This window comes from Staurois parvus, unplaced genomic scaffold (genome assembly GCF_062004578.1).
Source record: "Staurois parvus isolate SC_StPar_1 unplaced genomic scaffold, SC_StPar_1.0 ptg000303l, whole genome shotgun sequence".
NCBI lineage: Eukaryota > Metazoa > Chordata > Amphibia > Anura > Ranidae > Staurois > Staurois parvus.
The window spans coordinates 17,423,263-17,447,572 of NW_028318099.1; the positions used below are offsets into that span (position 1 = coordinate 17,423,263).

At 51.8% G+C, this 24,310-nt stretch overlaps 1 protein-coding gene across 1 annotated transcript in view; it reads left to right on the forward strand.

The window, feature by feature from the left end:
* Positions 1-22,598, forward strand: part of SFXN2 (sideroflexin 2) — a 93,082-nt gene extending 70,484 nt beyond the window's left edge. Inside the window, exons 9-12 of the mRNA XM_089683306.1 lie at positions 13,630-13,679; positions 15,396-15,445; positions 18,731-18,778; positions 21,044-22,598. Of these exons, the coding sequence (XP_089539432.1) occupies positions 13,630-13,679; positions 15,396-15,445; positions 18,731-18,778; positions 21,044-21,143 (248 nt within the window). The 3' untranslated portion in view covers positions 21,144-22,598. The remainder of the gene's footprint in view (positions 1-13,629; positions 13,680-15,395; positions 15,446-18,730; positions 18,779-21,043) is intronic.
* The last annotated feature ends 1,712 nt before the right edge of the window (positions 22,599-24,310 follow it).

Consider the following 24,310-nt stretch of genomic DNA (forward strand, 5'->3'; position numbering starts at 1 on the left):
GACACCAACGATGGGGCACTGTTCCTCCCCCCACTGACACCAACGATGGGGCACTGTTCCTCCCCCCACTGACACCAACGATGGGGCACTGTTCCTCCCCCCACTGACACCAACGATGGGGCACTGTTCCTCCCCCCACTGACACCAACGATGGGGCACTGTTCCTCCCCCCACTGACACCAACGATGGGGCACTGTTCCTCCCCCCACTGACACCAACGATGGGGCACTGTTCCTCCCCCCACTGACACCAACGATGGGGCACTGTTCCTCCCCCCACTGACACCAACGATGGGGCACTGTTCCTCCCCCCACTGACACCAACGATGGGGCACTGTTCCTCCCCCCACTGACACCAACGATGGGGCACTGTTCCTCCCCCCACTGACACCAACGATGGGGCACTGTTCCTCCCCCCACTGACACCAACGATGGGGCACTGTTCCTCCCCCCACTGACACCAACGATGGGGCACTGTTCCTCCCCCCACTGACACCAACGATGGGGCACTGTTCCTCCCCCCACTGACACCAACGATGGGGCACTGTTCCTCCCCCCACTGACACCAACGATGGGGCACTGTTCCTCCCCCCACTGACACCAACGATGGGGCACTGTTCCTCCCCCCACTGACACCAACGATGGGGCACTGTTCCTCCCCCCACTGACACCAACGATGGGGCACTGTTCCTCCCCCCACTGACACCAACGATGGGGCACTGTTCCTCCCCCCACTGACACCAACGATGGGGCACTGTTCCTCCCCCCACTGACACCAACGATGGGGCACTGTTCCTCCCCCCACTGACACCAACGATGGGGCACTGTTCCTCCCCCCACTGACACCAACGATGGGGCACTGTTCCTCCCCCCACTGACACCAACGATGGGGCACTGTTCCTCCCCCCACTGACACCAACGATGGGGCACTGTTCCTCCCCCCACTGACACCAACGATGGGGCACTGTTCCTCCCCCCACTGACACCAACGATGGGGCACTGTTCCTCCCCCCACTGACACCAACGATGGGGCACTGTTCCTCCCCCCACTGACACCAACGATGGGGCACTGTTCCTCCCCCCACTGACACCAACGATGGGGCACTGTTCCTCCCCCCACTGACACCAACGATGGGGCACTGTTCCTCCCCCCACTGACACCAACGATGGGGCACTGTTCCTCCCCCCACTGACACCAACGATGGGGCACTGTTCCTCCCCCCACTGACACCAACGATGGGGCACTGTTCCTCCCCCACTGACACCAACGATGGGGCACTGTTCCTCCCCCCACTGACACCAACGATGGGGCACTGTTCCTCCCCCACTGACACCAACGATGGGGCACTGTTCCTCCCCCCACTGACACCAACGATGGGGCACTGTTCCTCCCCCCACTGACACCAACGATGGGGCACTGTTCCTCCCCCCACTGACACCAACGATGGGGCACTGTTCCTCCCCCCACTGACACCAACGATGGGGCACTGTTCCTCCCCCCACTGACACCAACGATGGGGCACTGTTCCTCCCCCCACTGACACCAACGATGGGGCACTGTTCCTCCCCCCACTGACACCAACGATGGGGCACTGTTCCTCCCCCCACTGACACCAACGATGGGGCACTGTTCCTCCCCCCACTGACACCAACGATGGGGCACTGTTCCTCCCCCCACTGACACCAACGATGGGGCACTGTTCCTCCCCCCACTGACACCAACGATGGGGCACTGTTCCTCCCCCCACTGACACCAACGATGGGGCACTGTTCCTCCCCCCACTGACACCAACGATGGGGCACTGTTCCTCCCCCCACTGACACCAACGATGGGGCACTGTTCCTCCCCCCACTGACACCAACGATGGGGCACTGTTCCTCCCCCCACTGACACCAACGATGGGGCACTGTTCCTCCCCCCACTGACACCAACGATGGGGCACTGTTCCTCCCCCCACTGACACCAACGATGGGGCACTGTTCCTCCCCCCACTGACACCAACGATGGGGCACTGTTCCTCCCCCCACTGACACCAACGATGGGGCACTGTTCCTCCCCCCACTGACACCAACGATGGGGCACTGTTCCTCCCCCCACTGACACCAACGATGGGGCACTGTTCCTCCCCCCACTGACACCAACGATGGGGCACTGTTCCTCCCCCCACTGACACCAACGATGGGGCACTGTTCCTCCCCCCACTGACACCAACGATGGGGCACTGTTCCTCCCCCCACTGACACCAACGATGGGGCACTGTTCCTCCCCCCACTGACACCAACGATGGGGCACTGTTCCTCCCCCCACTGACACCAACGATGGGGCACTGTTCCTCCCCCCACTGACACCAACGATGGGGCACTGTTCCTCCCCCCACTGACACCAACGATGGGGCACTGTTCCTCCCCCCACTGACACCAACGATGGGGCACTGTTCCTCCCCCCACTGACACCAACGATGGGGCACTGTTCCTCCCCCCACTGACACCAACGATGGGGCACTGTTCCTCCCCCCACTGACACCAACGACGGGGCACTGTTCCTCCCCCCACTGACACCAACGACGGGGCACTGTTCCTCCCCCCACTGACACCAACGACGGGGCACTGTTCCTCCCCCCACTGACACCAACGACGGGGCACTGTTCCTCCCCCCACTGACACCAACGACGGGGCACTGTTCCTCCCCCCACTGACACCAACGACGGGGCACTGTTCCTCCCCCCACTGACACCAACGACGGGGCACTGTTCCTCCCCCCACTGACACCAACGACGGGGCACTGTTCCTCCCCCCACTGACACCAACGACGGGGCACTGTTCCTCCCCCCACTGACACCAACGACGGGGCACTGTTCCTCCCCCCACTGACACCAACGACGGGGCACTGTTCCTCCCCCCACTGACACCAACGACGGGGCACTGTTCCTCCCCCCACTGACACCAACGACGGGGCACTGTTCCTCCCCCCACTGACACCAACGACGGGGCACTGTTCCTCCCCCCACTGACACCAACGACGGGGCACTGTTCCTCCCCCCACTGACACCAACGACGGGGCACTGTTCCTCCCCCCACTGACACCAACGACGGGGCACTGTTCCTCCCCCCACTGACACCAACGACGGGGCACTGTTCCTCCCCCCACTGACACCAACGACGGGGCACTGTTCCTCCCCCCACTGACACCAACGACGGGGCACTGTTCCTCCCCCCACTGACACCAACGACGGGGCACTGTTCCTCCCCCCACTGACACCAACGACGGGGCACTGTTCCTCCCCCCACTGACACCAACGACGGGGCACTGTTCCTCCCCCCACTGACACCAACGACGGGGCACTGTTCCTCCCCCCACTGACACCAACGACGGGGCACTGTTCCTCCCCCCACTGACACCAACGACGGGGCACTGTTCCTCCCCCCACTGACACCAACGACGGGGCACTGTTCCTCCCCCCACTGACACCAACGACGGGGCACTGTTCCTCCCCCCACTGACACCAACGACGGGGCACTGTTCCTCCCCCCACTGACACCAACGACGGGGCACTGTTCCTCCCCCCACTGACACCAACGACGGGGCACTGTTCCTCCCCCCACTGACACCAACGACGGGGCACTGTTCCTCCCCCCACTGACACCAACGACGGGGCACTGTTCCTCCCCCCACTGACACCAACGACGGGGCACTGTTCCTCCCCCCACTGACACCAACGACGGGGCACTGTTCCTCCCCCCACTGACACCAACGACGGGGCACTGTTCCTCCCCCCACTGACACCAACGACGGGGCACTGTTCCTCCCCCCACTGACACCAACGACGGGGCACTGTTCCTCCCCCCACTGACACCAACGACGGGGCACTGTTCCTCCCCCCACTGACACCAACGACGGGGCACTGTTCCTCCCCCCACTGACACCAACGACGGGGCACTGTTCCTCCCCCCACTGACACCAACGACGGGGCACTGTTCCTCCCCCCACTGACACCAACGACGGGGCACTGTTCCTCCCCCCACTGACACCAACGACGGGGCACTGTTCCTCCCCCCACTGACACCAACGACGGGGCACTGTTCCTCCCCCCACTGACACCAACGACGGGGCACTGTTCCTCCCCCCACTGACACCAACGACGGGGCACTGTTCCTCCCCCCACTGACACCAACGACGGGGCACTGTTCCTCCCCCCACTGACACCAACGACGGGGCACTGTTCCTCCCCCCACTGACACCAACGACGGGGCACTGTTCCTCCCCCCACTGACACCAACGACGGGGCACTGTTCCTCCCCCCACTGACACCAACGACGGGGCACTGTTCCTCCCCCCACTGACACCAACGACGGGGCACTGTTCCTCCCCCCACTGACACCAACGACGGGGCACTGTTCCTCCCCCCACTGACACCAACGACGGGGCACTGTTCCTCCCCCCACTGACACCAACGACGGGGCACTGTTCCTCCCCCCACTGACACCAACGACGGGGCACTGTTCCTCCCCCCACTGACACCAACGACGGGGCACTGTTCCTCCCCCCACTGACACCAACGACGGGGCACTGTTCCTCCCCCCACTGACACCAACGACGGGGCACTGTTCCTCCCCCCACTGACACCAACGACGGGGCACTGTTCCTCCCCCCACTGACACCAACGACGGGGCACTGTTCCTCCCCCCACTGACACCAACGACGGGGCACTGTTCCTCCCCCCACTGACACCAACGACGGGGCACTGTTCCTCCCCCCACTGACACCAACGACGGGGCACTGTTCCTCCCCCCACTGACACCAACGACGGGGCACTGTTCCTCCCCCCACTGACACCAACGACGGGGCACTGTTCCTCCCCCCACTGACACCAACGACGGGGCACTGTTCCTCCCCCCACTGACACCAACGACGGGGCACTGTTCCTCCCCCCACTGACACCAACGACGGGGCACTGTTCCTCCCCCCACTGACACCAACGACGGGGCACTGTTCCTCCCCCCACTGACACCAACGACGGGGCACTGTTCCTCCCCCCACTGACACCAACGACGGGGCACTGTTCCTCCCCCCACTGACACCAACGACGGGGCACTGTTCCTCCCCCCACTGACACCAACGACGGGGCACTGTTCCTCCCCCCACTGACACCAACGACGGGGCACTGTTCCTCCCCCCACTGACACCAACGACGGGGCACTGTTCCTCCCCCCACTGACACCAACGACGGGGCACTGTTCCTCCCCCCACTGACACCAACGACGGGGCACTGTTCCTCCCCCCACTGACACCAACGACGGGGCACTGTTCCTCCCCCCACTGACACCAACGACGGGGCACTGTTCCTCCCCCCACTGACACCAACGACGGGGCACTGTTCCTCCCCCCACTGACACCAACGACGGGGCACTGTTCCTCCCCCCACTGACACCAACGACGGGGCACTGTTCCTCCCCCCACTGACACCAACGACGGGGCACTGTTCCTCCCCCCACTGACACCAACGACGGGGCACTGTTCCTCCCCCCACTGACACCAACGACGGGGCACTGTTCCTCCCCCCACTGACACCAACGACGGGGCACTGTTCCTCCCCCCACTGACACCAACGACGGGGCACTGTTCCTCCCCCCACTGACACCAACGACGGGGCACTGTTCCTCCCCCCACTGACACCAACGACGGGGCACTGTTCCTCCCCCCACTGACACCAACGACGGGGCACTGTTCCTCCCCCCACTGACACCAACGACGGGGCACTGTTCCTCCCCCCACTGACACCAACGACGGGGCACTGTTCCTCCCCCCACTGACACCAACGACGGGGCACTGTTCCTCCCCCCACTGACACCAACGACGGGGCACTGTTCCTCCCCCCACTGACACCAACGACGGGGCACTGTTCCTCCCCCCACTGACACCAACGACGGGGCACTGTTCCTCCCCCCACTGACACCAACGACGGGGCACTGTTCCTCCCCCCACTGACACCAACGACGGGGCACTGTTCCTCCCCCCACTGACACCAACGACGGGGCACTGTTCCTCCCCCCACTGACACCAACGACGGGGCACTGTTCCTCCCCCCACTGACACCAACGACGGGGCACTGTTCCTCCCCCCACTGACACCAACGACGGGGCACTGTTCCTCCCCCCACTGACACCAACGACGGGGCACTGTTCCTCCCCCCACTGACACCAACGACGGGGCACTGTTCCTCCCCCCACTGACACCAACGACGGGGCACTGTTCCTCCCCCCACTGACACCAACGACGGGGCACTGTTCCTCCCCCCACTGACACCAACGACGGGGCACTGTTCCTCCCCCCACTGACACCAACGACGGGGCACTGTTCCTCCCCCCACTGACACCAACGACGGGGCACTGTTCCTCCCCCCACTGACACCAACGACGGGGCACTGTTCCTCCCCCCACTGACACCAACGACGGGGCACTGTTCCTCCCCCCACTGACACCAACGACGGGGCACTGTTCCTCCCCCCACTGACACCAACGACGGGGCACTGTTCCTCCCCCCACTGACACCAACGACGGGGCACTGTTCCTCCCCCCACTGACACCAACGACGGGGCACTGTTCCTCCCCCCACTGACACCAACGACGGGGCACTGTTCCTCCCCCCACTGACACCAACGACGGGGCACTGTTCCTCCCCCCACTGACACCAACGACGGGGCACTGTTCCTCCCCCCACTGACACCAACGACGGGGCACTGTTCCTCCCCCCACTGACACCAACGACGGGGCACTGTTCCTCCCCCCACTGACACCAACGACGGGGCACTGTTCCTCCCCCCACTGACACCAACGACGGGGCACTGTTCCTCCCCCCACTGACACCAACGACGGGGCACTGTTCCTCCCCCCACTGACACCAACGACGGGGCACTGTTCCTCCCCCCACTGACACCAACGACGGGGCACTGTTCCTCCCCCCACTGACACCAACGACGGGGCACTGTTCCTCCCCCCACTGACACCAACGACGGGGCACTGTTCCTCCCCCCACTGACACCAACGACGGGGCACTGTTCCTCCCCCCACTGACACCAACGACGGGGCACTGTTCCTCCCCCCACTGACACCAACGACGGGGCACTGTTCCTCCCCCCACTGACACCAACGACGGGGCACTGTTCCTCCCCCCACTGACACCAACGACGGGGCACTGTTCCTCCCCCCACTGACACCAACGACGGGGCACTGTTCCTCCCCCCACTGACACCAACGACGGGGCACTGTTCCTCCCCCCACTGACACCAACGACGGGGCACTGTTCCTCCCCCCACTGACACCAACGACGGGGCACTGTTCCTCCCCCCACTGACACCAACGACGGGGCACTGTTCCTCCCCCCACTGACACCAACGACGGGGCACTGTTCCTCCCCCCACTGACACCAACGACGGGGCACTGTTCCTCCCCCCACTGACACCAACGACGGGGCACTGTTCCTCCCCCCACTGACACCAACGACGGGGCACTGTTCCTCCCCCCACTGACACCAACGACGGGGCACTGTTCCTCCCCCCACTGACACCAACGACGGGGCACTGTTCCTCCCCCCACTGACACCAACGACGGGGCACTGTTCCTCCCCCCACTGACACCAACGACGGGGCACTGTTCCTCCCCCCACTGACACCAACGACGGGGCACTGTTCCTCCCCCCACTGACACCAACGACGGGGCACTGTTCCTCCCCCCACTGACACCAACGACGGGGCACTGTTCCTCCCCCCACTGACACCAACGACGGGGCACTGTTCCTCCCCCCACTGACACCAACGACGGGGCACTGTTCCTCCCCCCACTGACACCAACGACGGGGCACTGTTCCTCCCCCCACTGACACCAACGACGGGGCACTGTTCCTCCCCCCACTGACACCAACGACGGGGCACTGTTCCTCCCCCCACTGACACCAACGACGGGGCACTGTTCCTCCCCCCACTGACACCAACGACGGGGCACTGTTCCTCCCCCCACTGACACCAACGACGGGGCACTGTTCCTCCCCCCACTGACACCAACGACGGGGCACTGTTCCTCCCCCCACTGACACCAACGACGGGGCACTGTTCCTCCCCCCACTGACACCAACGACGGGGCACTGTTCCTCCCCCCACTGACACCAACGACGGGGCACTGTTCCTCCCCCCACTGACACCAACGACGGGGCACTGTTCCTCCCCCCACTGACACCAACGACGGGGCACTGTTCCTCCCCCCACTGACACCAACGACGGGGCACTGTTCCTCCCCCCACTGACACCAACGACGGGGCACTGTTCCTCCCCCCACTGACACCAACGACGGGGCACTGTTCCTCCCCCCACTGACACCAACGACGGGGCACTGTTCCTCCCCCCACTGACACCAACGACGGGGCACTGTTCCTCCCCCCACTGACACCAACGACGGGGCACTGTTCCTCCCCCCACTGACACCAACGACGGGGCACTGTTCCTCCCCCCACTGACACCAACGACGGGGCACTGTTCCTCCCCCCACTGACACCAACGACGGGGCACTGTTCCTCCCCCCACTGACACCAACGACGGGGCACTGTTCCTCCCCCCACTGACACCAACGACGGGGCACTGTTCCTCCCCCCACTGACACCAACGACGGGGCACTGTTCCTCCCCCCACTGACACCAACGACGGGGCACTGTTCCTCCCCCCACTGACACCAACGACGGGGCACTGTTCCTCCCCCCACTGACACCAACGACGGGGCACTGTTCCTCCCCCCACTGACACCAACGACGGGGCACTGTTCCTCCCCCCACTGACACCAACGACGGGGCACTGTTCCTCCCCCCACTGACACCAACGACGGGGCACTGTTCCTCCCCCCACTGACACCAACGACGGGGCACTGTTCCTCCCCCCACTGACACCAACGACGGGGCACTGTTCCTCCCCCCACTGACACCAACGACGGGGCACTGTTCCTCCCCCCACTGACACCAACGACGGGGCACTGTTCCTCCCCCCACTGACACCAACGACGGGGCACTGTTCCTCCCCCCACTGACACCAACGACGGGGCACTGTTCCTCCCCCCACTGACACCAACGACGGGGCACTGTTCCTCCCCCCACTGACACCAACGACGGGGCACTGTTCCTCCCCCCACTGACACCAACGACGGGGCACTGTTCCTCCCCCCACTGACACCAACGACGGGGCACTGTTCCTCCCCCCACTGACACCAACGACGGGGCACTATTCCTCCCCCCACTGACACCAACGACGGGGCACTATTCCTCCCCCCACTGACACCAACGACGGGGCACTATTCCTCCCCCCACTGACACCAACGACGGGGCACTATTCCTCCCCCCACTGACACCAACGACGGGGCACTATTCCTCCCCCCACTGACACCAACGACGGGGCACTATTCCTCCCCCCACTGACACCAACGACGGGGCACTATTCCTCCCCCCACTGACACCAACGACGGGGCACTATTCCTCCCCCCACTGACACCAACGACGGGGCACTATTCCTCCCCCCACTGACACCAACGACGGGGCACTATTCCTCCCCCCACTGACACCAACGACGGGGCACTATTCCTCCCCCCACTGACACCAACGACGGGGCACTATTCCTCCCCCCACTGACACCAACGACGGGGCACTATTCCTCCCCCCACTGACACCAACGACGGGGCACTATTCCTCCCCCCACTGACACCAACGACGGGGCACTATTCCTCCCCCCACTGACACCAACGACGGGGCACTATTCCTCCCCCCACTGACACCAACGACGGGGCACTATTCCTCCCCCCACTGACACCAACGACGGGGCACTATTCCTCCCCCCACTGACACCAACGACGGGGCACTATTCCTCCCCCCACTGACACCAACGACGGGGCACTATTCCTCCCCCCACTGACACCAACGACGGGGCACTATTCCTCCCCCCACTGACACCAACGACGGGGCACTATTCCTCCCCCCACTGACACCAACGACGGGGCACTATTCCTCCCCCCACTGACACCAACGACGGGGCACTATTCCTCCCCCCACTGACACCAACGACGGGGCACTATTCCTCCCCCCACTGACACCAACGACGGGGCACTATTCCTCCCCCCACTGACACCAACGACGGGGCACTATTCCTCCCCCCACTGACACCAACGACGGGGCACTATTCCTCCCCCCACTGACACCAACGACGGGGCACTATTCCTCCCCCCACTGACACCAACGACGGGGCACTATTCCTCCCCCCACTGACACCAACGACGGGGCACTATTCCTCCCCCCACTGACACCAACGACGGGGCACTATTCCTCCCCCCACTGACACCAACGACGGGGCACTATTCCTCCCCCCACTGACACCAACGACGGGGCACTATTCCTCCCCCCACTGACACCAACGACGGGGCACTATTCCTCCCCCCACTGACACCAACGACGGGGCACTATTCCTCCCCCCACTGACACCAACGACGGGGCACTATTCCTCCCCCCACTGACACCAACGACGGGGCACTATTCCTCCCCCCACTGACACCAACGACGGGGCACTATTCCTCCCCCCACTGACACCAACGACGGGGCACTATTCCTCCCCCCACTGACACCAACGACGGGGCACTATTCCTCCCCCCACTGACACCAACGACGGGGCACTATTCCTCCCCCCACTGACACCAACGACGGGGCACTATTCCTCCCCCCACTGACACCAACGACGGGGCACTATTCCTCCCCCCACTGACACCAACGACGGGGCACTATTCCTCCCCCCACTGACACCAACGACGGGGCACTATTCCTCCCCCCACTGACACCAACGACGGGGCACTATTCCTCCCCCCACTGACACCAACGACGGGGCACTATTCCTCCCCCCACTGACACCAACGACGGGGCACTATTCCTCCCCCCACTGACACCAACGACGGGGCACTATTCCTCCCCCCACTGACACCAACGACGGGGCACTATTCCTCCCCCCACTGACACCAACGACGGGGCACTATTCCTCCCCCCACTGACACCAACGACGGGGCACTATTCCTCCCCCCACTGACACCAACGACGGGGCACTATTCCTCCCCCCACTGACACCAACGACGGGGCACTATTCCTCCCCCCACTGACACCAACGACGGGGCACTATTCCTCCCCCCACTGACACCAACGACGGGGCACTATTCCTCCCCCCACTGACACCAACGACGGGGCACTATTCCTCCCCCCACTGACACCAACGACGGGGCACTATTCCTCCCCCCACTGACACCAACGACGGGGCACTATTCCTCCCCCCACTGACACCAACGACGGGGCACTATTCCTCCCCCCACTGACACCAACGACGGGGCACTATTCCTCCCCCCACTGACACCAACGTCGGGGCACTATTCCTCCCCCCACTGACACCAACGACGGGGCACTATTCCTCCCCCCACTGACACCAACGACGGGGCACTATTCCTCCCCCCACTGACACCAACGACGGGGCACTATTCCTCCCCCCACTGACACCAACGACGGGGCACTATTCCTCCCCCCACTGACACCAGCGACGGGGCACTATTCCTCCCCCCACTGACACCAGCGACGGGGCACTATTCCTCCCCCCACTGACACCAGCGACGGGGCACTATTCCTCCCCCCACTGACACCAGCGACGGGGCACTATTCATTCCACTGACACCAGCGACGGGGCACTATTCATCCCACTGACACCAATGACATGGCACTACTCCCCCCACTGCAAAATTACAGTTATGAAGTAGCAACGAAAATAATTTTATGGTTGGGGGTCACCACAACATGAGGAACTGTATCAAGGGGTCGCGGCATTAGAAAGGTTGAGAACCACTGTCCTAGACCAATCTGACGATATTTGTGTCCCATGCATTGATCATTTTTCTATAGAATTGTCTGGTGATATAACCTTCTATTTTCACCAACTTTTGATTACTCTACAAAGGGCGAAACTGGTTTCTCCCCCCTCTTTTATCGGCTCTCCCCTTTTCTTCTAGTCCTCTTCTTTTTAGTAGTCTGTCAGCAGACAGTACCTAACAGTACACTTCTCCAGCAGAGAGAGAGACACAGCCCTTAGTATCGGTCAGCTTGCATATAAAAAGGATTTGAATGGCTGAAACGAATCATGAGACCCCATCCCCTACCACCGTCACCTTTTCTAATCCTCCCCTACCAGCACCTTTTCTAATCCTCCCCTACCATCACCTTTTCTAATCCTCCCCTACCAGCACCTTTTCTAATCCTCCCCTACCAGCACCTTTTCTAATCCTCCCCTACCATCACCTTTTCTAATCCTCCCCTACCAGCACCTTTTCTAATCCTCCCCTACCATCACCTTTTCTAATCCTCCCCTACCAGCACCTTTTCTAATCCTCCCCTACCACCACCTTTTCTAATCCTCCCCTACCATCACCTTTTCTAATCCTCCCCTACCACCACCTTTTTCTAATCCTCCCCTACCACCATCAGCACCTTTTCTAATCCTCCCCTACCACCACCAGCACCTTTTCTAATCCTCCCCTACGTTCCCAGACCTTATATCTGCTAAATCATTCTAGTCCATTCCCCTTTATCTCCCTTTGCCTTCCATTGAGAGTCAACAGTTCTTTTTTTATTAGACTCTTTAGATTTCGTAGACCTCGTATTCTCTAGGCACTCTCCCCTCCTGTTCTGTGGCATATTTAAATGGCCCAGATTCTCCTTTTCTTTTATATACTCTACTGTTATGGGTGTGGATAATGCTATTTTCTCAGCCCAACGTTATTTGTGCCCATCCAATACTGATGTACAAGTGATGGGTGTAACTGTTTATTTAAAAAACCAATAAAAACTTACTAAACCAAAATGTTTTTATTGTTATCTGTATCCCCATTGAAGAGATTTTACTTACTGTCCTGGTAACCTAAAGAAATACAGGCAAAATCTCTGCAGCCTGATCATGGATAGTAATGAAAACCTGATATAGGTTCTAATCATTACCCATTCTTTCCAAAACCAAAAAGAAAATTGTGACTGGCGTTCCACCTTAGTCACCCCCAGTATATTATATAACTAGGGGACTTAAGTTAGTCTGTAGACAATACATGGTTCTTTTTCTTTCTACTGGCATTTCTATTTGTTCAACTACCCCAAAGTTGGAAAGAGCAGTAGGACATCCCTTACTGCAGATGGCACAGCGAGACTCCAAGTAGGTAAAGCAAACATAGAACTACATCTGGGAGCTTTCACCACCAGAATCAATGTTCCATGTGTTTTATATTACACACAGTGCTGCTGAAAAACTTAGATTTCTGATCTTGGCAGGGAGATATAGTAGAAGAACCAAGATATTGATTGAGCTGTGCAGCATCCACCCCTAGCTGGAATTTTAGTTTTTTGAATCCCTTTGAACAATGTTTCTTTTAAAGATAATTCACAATCACAAATAATCTAGCACCTTGTACACAAGGGTGCATATTCTTTGTGCAGTAAAAATAATATTCCTTTACTATTTTTTTTATTTGAAAAAAATAAATAATTTAATCATTTTAAAATGGTTTTTGGCTTGAATACATTGTGCTTTCATTTCAGTCCTCCTGCCGATTTTGATGCAGAAGCTGGAGTCTTTCCCCTTTATGAGGGTAAGTAGATGAATATAGAAGAGTCATCTTTAGTTATATAATAAACGAATTTAAAGAAAAACTAGGGAAAGCGAACATAGGACTGTTTCCATGGTGGCCAGCCAACTTTTAATGTACCTACAGATATTAGATGACATTTGAACGTGTAGGCAGAACCTGACCTCTAAAAGATATTCCTAATTTAAAGATCTTTCTATAAGCATTCATGCTCAGATCAGCTGCATTGCGCCCACTTTTCAGGGGTAGTGGTTGGCAGGGAAAGTCCAACCTGAACAACTTTTGATGGATTGGTTAGAGTATACGTGGAGGGGACGGCACACCCAGAGACTTATGATTGTCTTAAAATCAGACTGATACTGGCCGGACAAAGGTCTATTTATGTCTTTTAGATTTCACTCCGTAATGTGTGCTGGAAAAAAACAAACATTGAATCATATGGTTCCATATATGCATCTAATCACAAAAAAGATTCACTGCTGACTGTCAAAACCACAAGTAGTTACCCATAGCAGCTGGGGAACTCCTCCTTCAACTGAAAGGTCAGATATGATTGGTAGCTATGGGCAGTTGCTCGTCTTTGTATCCAGTTTCAATAGCAAGCTTCATGAATATTATGAAGCTGATTCAAGAAAACTAGCTAAAGGGGATCTCCTGCTCATAGCAGCCAATGGGGTTTAATTTTTTTAGATGAAATAACTAAGTTGAGTGGTTGTCATGGCCAAAGGCTCTTCATTTGCTATAGTTTCAGTGATCACTGGGAAAAATGGTTACAAATGCTCCCCAAATGCACTTTTGAAACTGTTGAAAAGCATTTTACAAGCGTTAAAACCACACCACAAATGCCTATAATCAACTGTAATGGTATTAACATTCTGCAAATGCCTGCCATCGAGTTTGCGAAGCCTCACCATAGACTTGAATGGGAGGCATTGAAAGGCTTTAAACTCCTCCTGACTTGACAAGAGGCTTCAAGTTTGAAGCACCACTAACGCTTCACGTTTTATATTGCAATGGTTTTTATTAACTTTTTAAAACAATTTAACAAAGAAGGACTAGAGCAAAAGACATGCCCACGCTTGGGCTATCAATGGCACATAAAATACAAAAACAGTGATATAACAACAAAAATTGCTTCATGTTTTGACAATGTAAATGGCACTGTGTGCTGCCCACAGTATCATTTGCATAGATATTTGAGGAGCGTTAAAAATGAACCTCAAATGCCTGCTTTCAGTGCCAGTGTGAACGAAGGCCTAGATATAAAATGAGAAAAAAAAATTTGACTGATCTTCTGCTTCAACTATAACACTGGATACAATGCAGAAATAAAAACTAGCTTTTATCATTGGTATGATAAAGACCAGTACATCACAGACTTGCATGCAGTAGCCCAAGCAGGTTTGTGGCCAATACTTCATGAGGGGAATTCATACCCATAGGAACCTATGAGGTTTCATTCTCAGGTTTGGATGAATAGGTTAATCTGATCGGTTGCTTTGGCCCAGAGCTCCTAGCTTCTAGCAGCCCCTATGAGTCTAGCTTACTAGACTCATAGGGGCTGCTGAAAACTATAGCATTGTAATTTGCCCCCACCACTTTCAGGTTGTTCCACTTAGTATGTGCATGGATAGATTGATTATAAATTGATAGAGGAACATATGATGAACATGGATAAAATGTACACATTTTCCTTTTTTTAATGTTCTATTTCTGCAGAAAATCCATTTCCTTCATGCTCCCTTGCAAGTTACATTAGCTGGTGGATTGTAAGTATACATTATATGTGATTAGATTCCATTTTACATTAAAATGTCTTTATTTACTATTGCATTATATAATTCAAATAGATTTTTTAAAGTTTAATAAAGTGGTCCTATACTCCAAAACTGTATTTGAGCTGTTTTAACAGTCTTGCTGCACAATATTAGTAAAGGATACGGTTTCCTTGAGAACACAATTTAAAAGCCTACTTTGACAGTCAGTTACAGGCCAATGCTGTGACATTAATCATGTGGTCTCTGTTTACTGATCTTAAAGGCGTTGTACACTTTCAAATGTTTTTATTATTTTAACTAGGTCTTCGTGTAGTTATATTCCCGCTTCACTAGTCTGGGGATTTGAAATCACCAGGGCTTTCTCTCCTTTCCTTGCAATAATAACAGGATGGGCTAGACAGATCCTGATTGGTCATCACTGTCCATGTGGCTAAACATTATGGAAAGGAGATTAAGCTGCAAGGATCTCAAATCTCCATGCTGGTGTCTGAAAGAGGAGGATTGCGGGGCTCCAGTACAGCGGGTCCGGTAGGGGGGCCAGTGTTGGGTCATCTTACAGATTTTCTGTAAAGGTGAAATTGCACTTTAGGGAAAGTTTGGCCATTCACTGGTTTTGCTTGAACAGTGATCCTTTCCATTAGCAGAGACCATCTGAACGAAACAAATACATTGTTAGTATGCTTGGCCACAGAAAACCCACAGTACTGTTTTCTCAAAACAAAAGTCTGAACCCTTGGTTATAATTTTGCTTGTTTATTAGTGCAGGGTTATTCAGATAGCTCAGATGTGATTTTCTTTTTTTAAGTACATGTCTGTTTTAAACTAAACATGTCACATGATCGCACAATATAAAGTGCTCCTGCACCTTCATAGCAGACAATTATTTTGATGTACTGCCCTAACCCCCCAAGGATGTTTACTAATACTATTGTGAAATGCAGTGTTTGAATATAGCTAGCCGGGTCCCTCTAGGATTGGGGTTGTACATGTTTGCTGAATACCCAGACAGTGAACTGTTAGTATGTTTCAATTGCGGGCTGAAAATTGAACACCCAGAGGAAACCTATACAAACAGGCTAAACATACACCACCCATATACTAAACTGCAGGGAAGTCAACACAGCACTCCTGTGCTACCATGCTGCCCAAGCTCTTGACAATAATCATTTTGTTTCTTACAGTCCTACCATAACACTGTTACGTCTTACATAATGGTAGCACCACAGGTTTATTCCCTCCACTTTTCTTAGAATTTTTGAGGACTCCACAAGAGAATTTTATTGTTGTGAAAAGGTTTTGTGTGGCAATTGAGAACATCTCAGCAGTGCAATCAAACTTTCACATTGTAACCTTGTAAAAACCAAATAAAGGGGAGGAGGTGTAATTATGATATAGTAAGTACAGCATAATTGTTATGGCCCAATATCACCCTTCCAAAATACATTAAAATCTTTGTAACTGGAAAAAAAATGGGAGAATCACCTACCTTACTTGTGTCATTGCCTGTTTTAAGGAGATTATTTATATATACAGGTGAAATTCGAAAAATTAGAATATCGTGCAAAAGTTCATTTATTTCAGTAATGCAACTTAAAAGGTGAAACTAATATATGAGATAGACTCATTACAGGCAAAGCAAGATAGTTCAAGCCGTGATTTGTCATAATTGTGATGATTATGGCTTACAGCTCATGAAAAGCCCAAATCCACAATCTCAGAAAATGAGAATATTACATGCAATCAATAAAACAAGGATTGTACATAGAACAATATCGGACCTCTGAAAAGTGTAAGCATGCATATGTACTCAGTACTTGGTTTGGGCCCCTTTTGCAGCAATTACTGCCTCAATGCGGCGTGGCATGGAAGCTATCAGCCTGTGGCACTTCTGAGGTGTTATGGAAGACCAGGATGCTTCAATAGCGGCCTTCAGCTCTTCTGCATTGTTCGGTCTCATGTCTCTCATCTTTCTCTTGGCAATGCCCCATTGATTCTCTGTGGGGTTCAGGTTAGGCGAGTTTACTGGCCAATCAAGCACAGTAATCCCACAGTCATTGAACCAGGTTTTGGTGCTTTTGGCAGTGTGGGCAGGTGCCAAGTTCTGCTGGAGAATGAAGTCAGCATCCCCATAAAGCTCGTATGCGGAAGGAAGCATGAAGTGCTCCAAAATCTCCTGGTAGACGGCTGCGTTGACCCTGGACTTAATGAAGCACAGTGGACCAACACCAGCAGATGACATGGCTCCCCAAATCAACACAGACTGTGGAAACTTCACACTGGACTTCAAGCATCTTGCAGTGTGTGCCTCTCCATTCTTCCTCCATACTCTGGGTCCTTGGTTTCCAAATGAGATGCAAACGTTGCACTCATTAGAAAAGAGGACTTTGGACCACTGAGCAACAGATCAGGTCTGTTTTTATTTAGCCCAGGTAAGACACTTCTGATGTTGTTTGTTGTTCAGGAGTGGCTTGACAAGAGGAATACGACATTTGAAGCCCATGTCCAGGATCCGTCTGTGTGTGGTGGCTCTTGATGCACTGACTCCAGCCTCAGTCCACTCCTTGTAAAAGTCCCCAACACTTTTGAATGGCCTTTTCCTGACAATCCTCTCCAGGCTGCGGTCATCCCTGCTGCTTGTGCACCTTTTTCTTCCACACTTTTCCCTTCCACATATCTTTCTATTAATGGGCTTTGATACAGCACTTTGGGAACATCCAACTTCTTTTGCAATTACCTTTTGAGGCTTTCCCTCCTTATGGAGGGTGTCAATGATGGATTTCTGCACAACTGTCAGGTCAGCAGTCTTTCCCATGATTGTGATTCCTACTGAACCAGACTGAGAGACCATTTAAAGGCTCAGGAACCCTTTGCAGGTGTTATTGCTTAATTAGCTGATTAGAGTGGGACACTTTGAGCCGAGAATATTGCACCTTTTCACAATATTCTATTTTTCTGAGATTGTGGATTTGGGGTTTTCATGAGCTGTAAGCCATAATCATCACAGTTATGACAAATCACAGCTTGAACTATCTTGCTTTGCCTGTAATAAGTCTCATATATTAGTTTCATCTTTTAAGTTGCATTACTGAAGTAAATTAACTTTTGCACCATATTCTAATTTTTTGAGTTTTACCTGTAACCCCTTGAAATCAAGCACATTTTACAAAGTGGTTGAGTTTGGCTTTAACCCTTACACCTTGATGCTAACTTTTTACTATTTTGGATTTTTTACTGATGTCTTGACCATCTCTATAATTCTATTTTCTCTTTCTACAGTTTGCTGTTCATGGTTCCTGTGGCCTGTTCATTGTTTCCACAACAATGGTAACACTTTTTTTTTCTTTTCATTTTGTTGAAATAGAAGTGGCTATGCTCCTCTTTTGTTGGTTGTTTTACATGTTCTTTTCCAGGCCGCCAGCTGTCTTGTTGAAGTTATTCAGGGGCACTTTAATGCCAATCAATCACTCCTACATGCTGATGTGTTCTCAGTCAGCTTCAACACAGTATAGAAGTGACATTGGGAGTCTAAAAGACCCCTGATATCTCTTTAAAGAAAACCTGTAACCTGCACTATTCTATAACATAGCAGGTATGTCAGCCCCTATGTGAAAACAATAAAGTAAAGTAGAAAAAAAAAAAAGGCTTAACAAAATGAGTAAACATCCCAAAAACATTTGAACCACTTGCCTTGCACTTTCACCCCCTTCCTGCCCAGGCCAATTTTCAGCTTTCAGTGCTGTCGCATGTTGAATGACAATTGCGCAGTCAATCAACATTGTACCCAAACCAAATGTTTAGAATTATTTTTTAGTCCGAGCTTTAGATAGAATTTAATCAACACTGGGGTTTTCTATTCTTTGCTAAACAAACTAAAAAAGACAAAAATTTTTAAATAAAAAGTTTTTCTTAGTTTCTGTTATAAAATTTTGTAAATAAGTAATTTTTATCCTCCACTGATGTGTGTTTGATGAGGCTGCACTGATAGGTGACACTGATGGGCACTGATAGGTGGAACTGATGGGTACTGACAGGCATCATTGATGGGCACTGACTGGCACTGTAAGGTGGCACAGATGGGCACTCAAAGCACTGAGTGGCACAGATACGCGGCACTGATGAGTACTGATAGACTGCACTGATAGGCATCACTGATGTACACTGAAAGGCAGCACTGATGGACATTGATATGTGGCACTGATAGGCACTATTAGGTGGTACTGATAGACTGCACTGATGAGGAGGCACTGATAGGTGGTACTGATGGGCATTGACAGATGGGCACTGAAAGGTAGCTGTGATGGGCACTGATATGTGGCATTGATGGTCACTGATCAGTGGTAATGATGGGCACTGAAAGACAGCACTGATGGGGCTGCATTGATGATCAGGGCACTGATGATCAGTGCTCTGATCACCAGTGTAGTTGTCCCCTCCGAGGAATGCTGTTTACCGGCTCTCCTCACACGCTGTCAGCATGAGGAGAGAACTGCCGATAACTGGCATTTCCTGTTTACATGTGATCAGCTGTGATTGGACACAGCTCATCACATGGTAGAGCCTATGTCATCAGCTCTTTATCACGATCATTGATCCACTGTGTCCTAGGGAAACAGCGCACCACCAATTTGCCGGGGGCATGCATGTACAGCTAGAATGGTATAACGTCTTCCCAGAACAAAAGAGCCCCTGCCCGTCCATCATTTCCATATACAGCGGGCGGGAGGCGGTTAAAAGCCCCCCACCCTCACATAAACACACATATGAACACAAATGCACATGTTAGGTGCCCACATGTACAGAAACTACAATTTTACCACACAGATTAGGAATGTGCTTGCACACCTAAGCATTACTTTTTATTACCATCATTCCCAATTGTGGGTACTTTTGTTTTTAGCCATTTCATGGACCTGCACAGCTTGAGGCTTGCCATATTTTTGTATTTATGCAACCTCATCCTTTTTATTTTACCAAAAAAATTGAGTATACTATTGTGTTTATGTGCACTAAAAGTATTTTGAGTTTATTTTACTGAAAATATAGATTTAATAAATATTGTGTGACATAAAAGATTGCAACTGCCAACATTTTAATCTACAGGGTCTGCTTAAAAAAATAGAGAATGTTTTGCAAAAAATGTTTAAACAAAATGGCTGTGGCAGCTAAATAGTTAAGAAGGCTAGTTGTTGGGGTGTCTCTGGCTTAAGTGGTTTGAGTCACTGACCTGAAACAGGAATTCAGGAGATCAGACGTCTGATCTGCATGTTCGTTTCATGTAACTGGTTATTAAGGTATTAAAGCCATCGGATAAGCATGACGACCATGCGAATAGCATTTTGTCCGGACCAGGGGCGGACTGACCATTTGGAAACTCGGGCACTGCCCGAGGGCCCGGGGTCAGTAGGGGGCCCCATGAGATGCCCCTGGTACCTTTTTTCATAGGCTTTTTTGAGTTTGGTCAAGGACACAGGGGCCCCATGATCCCCTATTGCCCGGGGGCCCCATGAGTTGTCAGTCCGCCCCTGGTCCGGACTCTGTCTGGCAGTATTTAGTCTCTGTTAACCCTTTTTTTGTTTGTTCTTTTTACAGTTCTATGGCTGTGAGTCGTCTGGAACCAGAACTTCGAGATTCTATCCATAAGAAATATGGAGGCAAAATTAAATATGTTTACTTTAACAAAGGACTATAACCACTGGACATATAGAGAAGAATGTATCCAAACCCAAAAATCAGCTTTATTCAGAGCCAAGGCCAAGAACTTTGTGTTCTGCCTGCCAAGAAAGTTTTAATTCTCTTAGGAGCTGCATATAGCTTCTTTTTTCTGAAAAATAATATGCCTCCTCATGGAATAGACTTTTTATAAATTCATTATTCTTTTTTGAAATTTCTCATTTTAAGTGGCTTCTGGTATGTTTTTTTAAAGCGTGCCTAAAGTCTAATGTTGACCTGTTGTTTTATATCCTCTTGCTATCCTATCACCTAAGCCAACAAAATGCTGTGTCATATTTGCCTATCAGCTAGTGCAGACACCTCTCAGGTGACAAGGTCTGAAGTGCCATGAGAAACACCACTACTGCAAAAGGATGACATTCAGACACAGCTGGCCACCCAGTGGGCCCCATCTGCAAACAGATCCAACCCTTGAACAGCAATGTTTTTCCAATAGGAATGTGTTTGGGTTTGGCTAGCTGCTTATAGGGAAGCATTACACAGTTTGTGGAACGGCTTAAATGATAGAACATGTTTATTAAGTGGAAGAGGGCGAAGAAAGGTAGAAATTTAGGGACTAGCTAGCCATACACTGATAAACGAAAAATAATTTAACAGATTCCTCCATCTGTGCTGCAGTGCAGATGGAAGAATCCCTCATGCCAGGTTACAAAAGAAAGGCGACCAAAAGGTCAAAGGATTCTCCAGGAGACTTTAGAAGCAGAAGATATGAAACATGAAATATATTAAAAAACAAGTAATCAATCTTTATTATTATTTCCCAAAAAATGGCCAATGGGACAAAGGTAAAATACGATACACCAAATAATTGAGCCAGCATAGACCCAATTTAGAAATACAACAATTTAGATACATGGCTTGCTTGGCAATAATAAAATCTTCCCATAATTCCCAACATGTTTCGGAATGGAGTTCCTTCTTCAGGGTAAATTACTGGTATAATGATGCTACAATACAATAATTTCCCATCAGGAATTGCATACAATCAAGTTTACAGCATATTTACACATTGTACACGGATGTATTGACCTCATGCCAGGTTATTGTATTTTGACAGCTAGTGACAGTGATTGTTTCAATGCTCAAACAGCGGCTTCATCTCTTTTGCATGCAGCTGCTGTTCACGCATCAGTTTTTCAACTGGCTCCTTCAACGTTTGGCAGAAGGGGGCAAACAGCACCACCGACAGAGCAAAATTTGGCTGCTTTATCAGGAAGCAGCTGAAATTCGCACAGTGTATGGCCAGCTTTAGGTTACCTAAAGTGTGCTTTAAAAGTCCTTTCCTTACTACATAGCAGAACCAAAGATATTCAACAGTATTTGTATATGGAAATTTGTTAAAAAATAAAAGAAATTTCATCTCTGGCTGCTAAACAGTTACATTTTAATTAAAACCCACTCTCTTTCATTGGCAGTAGAGTCCTATTTTGCACTCATTGGGTACAGGAACACTTTAACTATTTTGTCACTAAACAGAGCCTTTTGTAAAACGAAAGTGACTTTTGGAATATTCTCATGGGTACTATGTTTTCTTTTTATGTCCTCTTTGTACAATCAAACTGTATAGTATACTAATCTCCTTTACAAACCCTGTACAATCTCCTTTAGATTCAACAAAACGCTTTAGGTAGATATAAAGTCAGATAGTGTATGACCAGCTTTAGGGCATAGACCACCGTCTAAACCTGACAGGTTTTTTTTTCATGCACACAAAATGAAAAACTTGCAAATCATTTTAAAATAAATTACATACCTGGGCAACTCAAATAGAGCATTTGATGGAAGGAACGCATAAGGAGATGTTACTTTCAGTGAAAACGTCTTGCCAGAACAATCAGCAAAGAAGTTGGAGGAGCTGATTTTGTTTAGTCTATCTTGTTAATTTTCAAAAGAGTACAAAATGTTATTATATGCATAATTTAGATTTGCAAGGTAAGTTTGTAACCGTTTTATTTTACATTGAATTGTGGTAATACACTTAACTTGCCTTAAAACTGCCCCCACCCCCACCTGCTAACTGATCTGTGTAAAAAAGATGTATACATTTACCTATTTTCAGGCCGGTCCGGTCACATGAACCCTGTGCCAGCCAGCAGTGCCCACAGGGGGGAGAGAGTACTCCAAAAGCATAGTAAAGCCTGGAGTAGTGACACCACCCATAGGCTTCAATGGCCTCTCTGTTGTCTGCTCACCCTCCTCTCCCAAGAAGCAACGCTGGATGACGCAGGGGAACTGAAAACACATGACTATGAAATGAGATAAATAAATATATATAGATATCTATCTATCTTGCAGAGGTTAGTTAGCTTAGTTGTTAGGAGAGGGGAGGGAGCAGTTTTAAGGCCAGTTAGATGTACAAGTCAGAATTCCACTTTTTAGTTAGTTGGATGGAAGATGCATGAAATATCACTTTTACTCCAGGTAATAATTTTGGTCGTCTTCAAGTGGAACTGCATCTGAGCACCACAAACAAAAAATGCTATTTAATGCATTGTCAATACTCAGAGCAAACTCCCCCACCCATCCGTGACTCCATGCTTTATTATGCTGAGAAATCATTTTGAAAAATGCACCCTGGCATTTCTGGCAGTGGCCATCTTGAGTAAGGGCAGATGATTCATATAGCATTTACTTTCTGGAATCCATCTGCCCCTAGCTCAGTCATTGAAGGAGCTGAGAATACTCCCTCCCCTCTTGAAGACTCCTGGGATGTATGACATCATTTGACTAGGCGTGAAAACCAGAAAGTAACTGAAGAAATGTAAAAAAAAAAAAAAAACATGTAAATATAATATCTTTTCCTATCCATTTACTAATGCTACCACGATAAGGATTAAAAATAGTACATGTTGACTGAGTGTGAAGTTCCACTTTACTGAAGAACTCTGGGATAGGCAGAAAAATTTAAAAAAAGCCATTCGTACACCCCGCTCCACAAAACACTAAACCATTAATAACATTTTGAAAATCCTTACCATTTAGAAGAAAAGTTTAATTGCATTTTCATGACCTCATCTCTGTTACTCAAAAGGTAACAGCATCTGCTCTGCCAAGGAGATAACAAGGATTACATCAACTTTCTCTCTCTGCAGTAAAAGGAAACTACGGTTCCCATCAACCACAGGG